The following is an 11119-nucleotide window of genomic DNA, read 5'->3' as shown; positions in this document are numbered from 1 at the left end:
ATTTATGTAGAGGATCTCAAGAAGATTTTTCAAGTAACATAATTTTCCTCATTTTCACATCTATACATAAATGCTCGACTCATAATGTAGGTGCTAAACTTTGCAATGTACCAATTTAGTCTCAAGATATTTTTAAGAGGTTTGACCAGCTCTGAAATCACACTTTGTCGAGTACAGGCAGTGTGTACAAGAATCTCGTGAGTAGTCACGAAAGCGCTTGGAATTTCTCTATTCTTTCAGAGTGGTTGTTTTGCATATTCTGAAATCACCTGTTTACTGTGATCTTATTGCATATATATATATATATATATATATATATATATATATATATATATATATATATATATATATATATATATATATATATATATATATATATATATATAAGTACATTCACGCTGGATAATGTACGATCATGCTGTCTAACTCATCGATTTATACTAGAGAGGTAAATATTAGTTGTATTACACTTCAGTTTATATAGCTTCCTACTTTCACACCAGTGCGCATTCTCAACATCAATGGACATTTATATTCTCGTCAACGTGGCTTATGTAGCAATATTTCCAGTCTGTAAATGTGAAGCATTGAAATGCTTTCCACTGCTGGAATTCTGTCTCCACCTAAGTACGTCTTATAGCTTTAAAATCTTTGGCATAATCTAGAACCCCCACTGGATATAAACTACTGACCAAGAGAGTAGGGGGTATGCTGGAGTTGAAAACACAGTGGCAGAAACACTCAGTGTGTAGAATAAACCTTAATTTACAGCCTCAATGACTGACGAGATCGAAATAATGACTTTAAACAGCCCACAGAGTGATGGCCTCGATTTCAGTGGCAAAGTTAAGAGATTAGTTTTTAAACCACTGTACCATGCTGATTAGGTATGCTTCCGTACACTAGGAAGGTTAGCATGGGCCACCACTGTTTTAGAAATTATTTTAAATATGGGTTCGAATCCTTCACATGAGCACTTTATTCACAAGCCACGTTTCGCTCAAAAACATAAATTTATGGAGACATAATTTGCCCTACACACATTCCCTTTCTCCCATACTTGAGGGCACGTTTTGCCTCTCACATTTAGGCCCTCCTTGACCATCATCAGATCAAGAACAGCTCGAAACACCTCTAGTTTTACCTCCAGTTTGGAGGTAAGTTGGGAATTGTTGCAGCCACGTTAGTGGTACCAAGTTAGTGGTACCAAGTTAGTGGTACCAAGTTAGTGGTACCAAACAGAGAACATGTTATATACAGTATCTTTTCATTGTCTTTCATCAAATAATTATACATCATTTGTTTTATCCACTCAGCAAGATTTACATTAATATATAATCCTATGATCGGCACTTCTTAAATTATACGAATGAAAATCCTTATTATCTAAAATTAAAGGCAATCATGTAATTAATTATATGTATAATTTTATCTTTTAGTGTGTTTTCATATATATATATATATATATATATATATATATATATATATATATATATATATATATATATATATATATATATATATATATATATATATATATATATATATATATATATATATATATATATATATATATATATATATATATATATATATATATATATATATGCCCCAGCAACACCGAGGAAATATGATAAACAGCCAAGTAAGAACATTTTCAGCTCTGTCTACAATGCCTAAATTTATCTTGAGAACTGAATTACTTAACTCGGAATATCTGTAAATAATAATAATAATAATAATAATAATAATAATAATAATAATAATAATAATAATAATAATAATAATAATAAAATTACAAATAATTCCCTTTATTGGGATGGCATTGCAGAGACTGTTCCAAAGCAAAGATTATTGGTCAATTATCACATGTACTCGTGGTTTCTGCACCAGGACAGTCACACTACCGTAAACTCAGACATGGTCACCTTAACAATCACACTCTTACACGACTAGTAACACACGTAAACGAAATTTGGCAGTGGATCCTTGGCTCGTGGTCTAACAGGTAGAGCAGGAGAAAAAGAATATGTATATATATATATATATATATATATATATATATATATATATATATATATATATATATATATATATATATATATATATATATATATATATAGTAGGCGTTGGAAGCTTGACTTCCTATTCCATACGGATTTAGTTTTTTTGTGTATATAAAAATCAATACAAAATTACAACTTTTTTTTTAATGTTACGATAATCAATACAAAAATGAGTGTTTTTTTATTATATAATAAAAGCGTGACTTCATCTTCTCTTGTGAGTTTAATATTAAATAAAAAAAACTATAGAACGACGCTCTCTTAAACAAAATAACAACAGTAACAAAAGGAATGTCTGAGTTGTGTTAATCGGCTTTGATCATGGTTGGGGCGACAAGAAGAGAGGCACGACACACAACGATATAACCCCCAGTTCGAGTACCACTCGGAGCCCACACCAGCAGAGAACCATGTTTATGAGATCAACTTGTGACCATGTACATGACTTATACTACTTTAGTTATAAACTAACTCCCCGACCGCGTCACTTGTTAAAAGTATTGTTGTTGTTGTTGTTGTTGCTTGATTTGATTAGGTTAGGACAGGTAGAAAACTAGGAATCCTTGAGATACACCGCCATCTTAGTCTTAGTCGACCGCATCACAGCTGGTTGGCAAGATAACACTCAACCTGGTAGTCAAGATCACACCATATGTGGTTATCAAATCACATCAGACGAGGTCAAGACCACAACAGGGTCATCAATACCACACCAAACCTGGTCGCCAAGACCACGCCAAACGTGGCTGTAACAACCACATTGACGAGCTAATTATATATTAAATTCCCTCTCAGTATAAACTTCCCGGTTTAAGGTCTTTGATTAACGTAAGAGTTGCGATAAACGCCACTTCAGTAACCGCGTTTAGAAGGCAAGAATGCCAAGAAATCTTAAGATCATAGTAATATCACGTAATATTTCTATATTCTCGTTAGGCAATGCGTAAAATAATACATTGCTTAGCGAGTAACATTATTATAAATTACACCAGTTTCTCCAATGGGGTGTAAAACCTAGCTGGGAAAGACCACATGATTTTGACCTCTTACAAGACTTGTGGCAGGAAACACTTGTCCTGTTTCCTGAAGCCGAGTGAGTAGGCTCTTAGATTTTGAAAAACAAATGGATAAACGAAGTAATTCAAGCCCTATTATCGAAACGTAAACATGATTATACGAATAACTTAATGCGTGATCTTGTGCGCCGGTGATATATAATTTTATATGCCTGCTATACTAGCATAGGGATTTTCATTCCTGAAATTTTAGCCCCCCACCCAATAAATCAAACTCTTTTGTCCTTCATTATTCCTGGCGCTGTGTGGCTCATACTGGTTTAGCGCTTCCCCGTGAAAATGATAACTTGAGAGTAGTGAGGAGGCGCGGCAGCCCCGCTTCAAACATCAAACTTTTACACAGACGAATTGCACAACTTTTAACATCTTAAGCTCTAATTAACACGTATCTCCAAGCTGCGTTACCTCCCATTTCCCCCGGAGCTGTAAGATTCTTACGGGTTTAGCGCCTGTCCCGTGAATATAGATGAATGATCTACACTTTGTGTCATTGTTTCTATTCGGGTGAGAAAAAAATATTGAGAACCGAAAAATTCGATAATCTGGAAGTGACTTTTTCTGCAACACGGTCAGGGATGACGAAAATTTGTTAAGTAATGTTGACTCTTACACTTCTAACACATTAGGGTGACTGGTAAGAGGAACCTGAGAGGGAAAACAGTCTCTAAGCTGTTTCCCGTTGAAGGCGTGTTTGTCTCTCCCAACCATCACTGTTGCTACGTCCTCGTAGGTAAGGCAAGTGGGAAATGGGAATGGATAAGGCAAGTAGGAGGTGGGGATGGGTGATTCCAGTAGAAGTGGGAAAGGGACTGGCCAGTCGTTGGGGGATGGGTGAGGCCAGCAGGAATGTGTGAACGGGTGAGGCAAGTGGAAAGATGGGAATGGGTGAGACGAGGAGGAATTGGAATGGAAAGCTGAATAGTATTCAACTCTTCAAGCACCTTTGGTTTGTGATGTCGCAAGCATTAATTCTAATCACATGTACATGTAATGTGAAAGCATGCGGTGTACAGTACTCCCGTACAATAATGAACAATGAAGCAACGTTCAGTTTGGTTAGCGTTCAGCTCTATGTAGAGCTTTATCATGTTATAAATACTACTTAATGAAACTTTACACAGAGCGAAACGTTGTCAGGATAAAAAGTTCGTTCTGCAACCTTTTTTTCACTATTGTTGGCAGTAAGACATCTGGATTCATTCATAATTTGTTACATCATACAACACTTCCATCTGCAGTGCACAAATACACTCCTATCACTCGCCTTATTATATTATACATGATGTATATATTTGTGTGTGTGTGTGTGGGAGTGTGTGCGTGTGTATGTTCTGTTTATTGTCATGAAGGTATCACCAAGAGCATTAATATGATTCGAAGGCGAATCTTGACAATATTGTAATAATATTTGTTGAAGGTAGGCGACACGCTGAGGAGTTTACAGTACAGGAGTGCACCACAAATGAACGTTCACACATATAACGTGTTTAACTCTGCTATTTGGTCATTATTTTGGCTGTTTATACACCACACTACTAGCCTGCTGTCCCTCTGTCAGCTAGACTTTTGACAGTACTGTGCTAGTATCACATTACTGCTGACTGAGGTACTAGCACCAAGACTCATCTCCCTGTACGGCACCGTAGGTAGCCATCGGGTTAAGAGCTTCGTGATACTCTGGCTTCGTAGGTGGTTTTGGAGCCTCCTTGCTACCCATGGCTTCGGGCTGAGCAGAAGAAGAAGTTGGCACATCTGACAGGCGCTGGGCAGGGTCACCTGAGGGAGACTGTGTAGGGGTACTGGTTGGAGATTTACGTTTGCTCAGCTGACGAAGGGATTCCCGTTTACTCTGCTTGGGAATGTTAGGGAACTCGTAGTCACTGTCCTCCTCTTCGTCTGCTTCTTGCCCGTAAATCTGATTGAGCTTTTCGAAGCGGTGACCCCAGTCGTTCTTGTAGTCGAATGGTTCACTGCTATCCGAGGAACCGCCTGTGTAAGATACGAATGGAAATAACTCAGTGTGAACGATCTCTGACGAATCTAGGTGTGAAGCCAATGTGACAGTCAAGACATTACATATCTAAACTACTGAGTTTCCTTCGCTCACGTATTGAAGTTTTAGACTAAAACGCAAATAATAACAAGTCAACCTACCTGAGCCTATGGAAGACAGAGATGCGATAGACATTTCGTCTCCTTCGTAACAGTAGTGACGCACGTCATCAAAGTCTGAAGGATCCTTGTCAACCTGCAGAGGTCAGAAACACCAGAGATTAGTGAGATAGAGATGAGGATACTGGTGAAGTTTGTGTTAGAGACTAGTCAACGATGTAGGTTCGAACCAACGAATTTCGACAAGAGAGACGAAAGCGACCCGGCCCTATGGTCGGGTACATTCGCAGTCAGTAGAAGGAGGATCGAGCCTCCATCCACCACGTCTTGCGCTGAATGGCCCACATGGGTTTAGCGTATAACATGAATTAAATAAGCAACAGAGACCAGTGCATATACATTGCATAAATTACCCCTTCATATTTCATACATAAGTATACTGGGTACTGATTCATACACGTATTTCTTCCCCTCATACACGTATGCATTGCACGCATGTGTAACGCATACTTACGTTGAATGTAATTAGATCACGTATGGTTATGTGTCTTGCTATGTGTTGTGAACCCTCATGTGTTGGACACTCGCTGCATACTTGTATGCAACACCCACATACATTGCATACTTGAGTGCAACACCCACATATATTGCATACTTAAGTGCAACACCCACATATATTGCATACTTAAGTGCAACACCCACATATATTGTATACTTAAGTGCAACACCCACATATATTGCATACTTGAGTGCAACACCCACATATATTGCATACTTAAGTGCAACACCCACATATATTGTATACTTAAGTGCAACACCCACATATATTGCATACTTAAGTGCAACACCCACATATATTGCATACTTAAGTGCAACACCCACATATATTGTATACTTAAGTGCAACACCCACATATATTGCATACTTGAGTGCAACATCCACAAGGAATCCCTTACCTTCTTAATATTGTCATTAATGAAGTCACCAATACTGAGACCATCTGGCATCTGTGCCAGGGGCGCTGGCTCTCTCTGGTGGGTATCGTCTGCCACGTCAGGACGAGGTCGTTTCTCCTCTCCTGCAGGAGAAGACACAGGCAACAAGGTAGTGATCAACTTATTTTGCTTCTCACATAATAGGTAGTGAACTTTATCTCTCTCTCTCTCTCTGTATGTATATATGTCGTGCCGAATATGTAAAACTGGTCAATTAGCAAGAACTCATTTAAAATTAAGTCCTTTCTAAAATTTTCTCTTATACGTTTAAATATATATTTTTTTCATTAATGTTGATGTAAAAAATTTTAATTTTGCACCAAAAGGAACTTAGAAAACTTACCTAACCTTATTATAACAAGCGCAATTTATTTTAGCCTAACCCATATATATATATATATATATATATATATACATATACATATATATATATACATATATATATATATATATATATATATATATATATATATATATATATATATATATATATATATAGAAAGACACACACACACACAGAGATAGAGAGAGAGAGAGAGAGAGAGAGAGAGAGTTTTTAGTCCTAGCAAGAAATTGGATAGGAGATCTATACATTAAAACTACAAACAATATCATACGAACTTCTGAAAACAAAGTTTCCGTAGAGAGGGAGTGAAAATAAATAGAATAACACAATTCCCAACTTTAATAAACAAGTATTGTTTGGTCAAACTTCCCGTGCAACAACATATTGCAATAAAACCTGGACTAACACCAGTAGCAAGAGAGCAATCACAGAAATATTCATTTATTTAGGAAGGTCGGGGGGGAGAGGGGGAGGATGCGAGGGGAGGTCCACTAGGGAAACGGATGGTAAATGAAACTAGAGAGGGTGAGGGAGACCAGATGGATGGTAAATGAAACTGGAGAGGGTGAGTGAGGCAAGATGGATGGTAAATGAAACTAGAGAGGGTGAGTGAGACCAGATGGATGGTAAATGAAACTGGAGAGGGAGAGTGAGACCAGATGGATGGTAAATGAAACTGGAGAGGGAGAGTGAGGCAAGATGGATGGTAAATGAAACTGGAGAGGGGGAGTGAGGCAAGATGGATGGTAAATGAAACTGGAGAGGGAGAGTGAGGCCAGATGGATGGTAAATGAAACTGGAGAGGGAGAGTGAGGCCAGATGAATGATAAATGAAACTGGAGAGGGAGTGAGGCCAGATGGATGGTAAATGAAACTGGAGAGGGAGAGTGAGACCAGATGAATGATAAATGAAACTGGAGAGGGAGAGTGAGACCAGATGAATGATAAATGAAACTGGAGAGGGAGAGTGAGACCAGATGGATGGTAAATGAAACTGAAGAGGGTGAGTGAGACCAGATGGATGGTAAATGAAACTGGAGAGGGAGAGTGAGGCAAGATGGATGGTAAATGAAACTGGAGAGGGAGAGTGAGGCAAGATGGATGGTAAATGAAACTGGAGAGGGAGAGTGAGGCCAGATGAATGATAAATGAAACTGGAGAGGGAGAGTGAGACCAGATGAATGATAAATGAAACTGGAGAGGGAGAGTGAGACCAGATGAATGATAAATGAAACTGGAGAGGGAGAGTGAGACCAGATGAATGATAAATGAAACTGGAGAGGGAGAGTGAGACCAGATGAATGATAAATGAAACTGGAGAGGGAGAGTGAGACCAGATGAATGATAAATAAAACTGGAGAGGGAGAGTGAGACCAGATGAATGATAAATGAAACTGGAGAGGGAGAGTGAGACCAGATGAATGATAAATGAAAATGGAGAGGGAGAGTGAGACCAGATGAATGATAAATAAAACTGGAGAGGGAGAGTGAGACCAGATGAATGATAAATAAAACTGGAGAGGGAGAGTGAGACCAGATGAATGATAAATGAAAATGGAGAGGGAGAGTGAGGCCAGATGAATGATAAATGAAACTGGAGAGGGAGAGTGAGGCCAGACAGCACAGCCTTGAAGAGCTCTATTTACACAATTGTAAAACACCTCGACGTGGAGGATAAACAACTCTGACTTGCAACAAGAAGATTTTCTTTTTACACAAATCGTAAATAACGTTGTCGATGTGACTGTAAGTGGGAGGAAATACCCTGAAAATTATTTTTATATGTTGGGAAATATATTTACTAGTGAAAAATGCATTGAAAGATTTACAGACTGTTGAAAATAACGAAAATAATTTAAACACACACACACACACACACACACACACACACACACACACACACACACACACACACACACACACACACACACACACACACACACACCCGATATACATATATATATATATATATATATATATATATATATATATATATATATATATATATATATATATGTCGTGCCGAATAGGCAGAACTTGCGATCTTGGCTTAAATAGCAACGTTCATATTGCCATATAGGACAAGTGAAAATTTGTGTATGCAATAATTTCGCCCAAATCATTCTGAACCTAACGAAAAAAAATATATTTCACTATGTTTGTTTAGTATTAAATTATTGTAAACAAATCTAAAATATATTTAGTTGGGTTAGGCTAAAATAAATTGTTCTTGTTATAATAAGGTTAGGTAAGTTTTCTAAGATTCTTTTGGTGCAAAATTAAAAATTTTTACATTAACATTAATGAAAAAAATATATCTTTAAACATATAAGAGAAAATTTCAGAAAGGACTTAATTTTAAATGAGTTCTTGCTAATTGACCAGTTTTACATATTCGGCACGACATATATATATATATATATTATGTATAATATATATATATATATATATATATATATATATATATATATATATATATATATATATATATATATATTATCACACTGGACGATTCCCACCAAGGCAGGGTGGCCCGAAAAAGAAAAACTTTCACCATCGTTCACTCCATCACTGTCTTGCCAGAAGGGTGCTTTACACTACAGTTTTTAAACTGCAACATTAACACCCCTCCTTCAGAGTGCAGGCACTGTACTTCCCATCTCCAGGACTCAAGTCCGGCCTGCCGGTTTCCCTGAAACCCTTCATAAATGTTACTTTGCTCACACTCCAACAGCACGTCAAGTATTAAAAACCATTTGTCTCCATTCACTCCTATCAAACACGCTCACGCATGCCTGCTGGAAGTCCAAGCCCCTCGCACACAAAACCTCCTTTACCCCCTCCCTCCAACCTTTCCTAGGCCGACCCCTACCCCGCCTTCCTTCCACTACAGACTGATACACTCTTGAGTCACTCTGTTTCGCTCCATTCTCTCTACATGTCCGAACCTTCATCAGCCCTCTGGACAACAGTTTTGGTAATCCCGCACCTCCTTCTAACTTCCAAACTACGAATTCTCTGCATCATTTTCACACCACACATTGCCCTCAGACATGACATCTCCACTGCCTCCAGCCTTCTCCTCGCTGCAACATTCATCACCCATGCTTCACACCTATATAAGAGCGTTGGTAAAACTATATATATATATATATATATATATATATATATATATATATATATATATATATATATATATATATATATATATATATATATATATATATATATATATATATATACATATATATATATATATATATATATATATATATATATATATATATATATATATATATATATATATATATATATATATATATATATATATATATATATATATTGAAGAAATATAAAGGGCATGGTATATCCAGCAGTTTATATATATGATATATTCACAAACGGATATTTATTAAAATAGAAGATATACGTACGTGAAATATACGTAAGAGTTAATTAAGAAGCTAAGCAGTGTGGAGAGGAAGATAAGGAGAGAAGATGACTTGTATTGTTCTTATGTCTGGCGTCTAGACCATGATCATGGCCCCTGTCAGGCCATGATTGTGGCCCTTGTCAGGTCATGATCATGGCCCCTGTCAGGTCATGATCGTGGCCTCTGTCAGGTCATGATCATGGCCCCTGTCAGACCATGATCATGGCCCCTGTCACGCCATGATCGTGTCCCCTGTCAGGCCATGATTATAACCCCTTTCAGACCATGATCATGACCCCTATCAGACCAATATTAATACTTGATTCCCTCACCTAACTCCAGGAAACAGAGTTTCTTCTCGCCAGCATTTAGTTAAGATGACAAAGAAATATTAATGAAATATCCACAACTTTACATACGACTTTAGTACTGTAAAAAACCTGTAGACTTTAAAGGTCTGTTGAACGCTCTTAGAATTACGGTAAAAATTTAATTAGCACTAGGAAAAGAGTTAGATAATTACCCTAATTAAATGTAAATAGTACCTGTCTGGGTAGTCTTTGAATAGTACATATACTATACTAAGAATGGTATTATCTATAAATTCTAAAGATACATAAAGTATAAGAAGGTAAGAAGGTGTGAAGATGAACACACACCAAGACTGAGGGACTGACTACCTCAAACTTATTTTCCAGACTGATGGACTGATTACCTCAAACTTCTTTTCCAGACTGAGGGACTGACCACTTCAAACTTCTTTTCCAGACTGAAGGACTGACTACTTCAAACCTATTTTCCAGACTGAGGGACTGACTACCTCAAACTTCTTTTCCAGACTGAGGGACTGACCACTTCAAACTTCTTTTCCAGACTGAAGGACTGACTACTTCAAACTTATTTTCCAGACTGATGGACTGACCACCTCAAACTTATTTTCCAGACTAAGGGACTGACTACCTCAAACTTATTTTCCTGACTGAGGGACTGACTACCTCAAACTTCTTTTCCAGACTGAGGGACTGACTACCTCAAACTTCTTTTCCAGACTGAGGGACTGACTACCTTAAAATTATTTTCCAGACTGAGGG

General features: G+C 37.4%; 1 protein-coding gene across 3 annotated transcripts in view; it reads right to left on the bottom strand.

The window, feature by feature from the left end:
* Positions 1-2190: 2190 nt before the first annotated feature.
* Positions 2191-11119, bottom strand: part of LOC128702307 (DE-cadherin-like) — a 236108-nt gene continuing 227179 nt past the window's right edge. For 2 of the 3 annotated variants that reach the window (XM_070102088.1, XM_070102090.1), the window contains 3 exons: positions 6211-6332; positions 5297-5390; positions 4610-5131 (listed from right to left, as the gene is read on the bottom strand). In XM_070102088.1, coding sequence (XP_069958189.1) covers positions 4752-5131; positions 5297-5390; positions 6211-6332 — 596 coding nt within the window. In that variant the 3' untranslated portion in view covers positions 4610-4751. Of the gene's footprint in view, positions 5132-5296; positions 5391-6210; positions 6333-11119 lie in introns of all 3 variants that reach the window. The other variant, XM_070102089.1, reaches the window with a different exon arrangement.

The sequence above is a fragment of the Cherax quadricarinatus genome, chromosome 80 (genome assembly GCF_038502225.1).
Source record: "Cherax quadricarinatus isolate ZL_2023a chromosome 80, ASM3850222v1, whole genome shotgun sequence".
NCBI lineage: Eukaryota > Metazoa > Arthropoda > Malacostraca > Decapoda > Parastacidae > Cherax > Cherax quadricarinatus.
The sequence above is the reverse complement of the archived record's forward strand: the minus strand, read 5'-3'. Positions and strand labels throughout refer to the sequence as shown.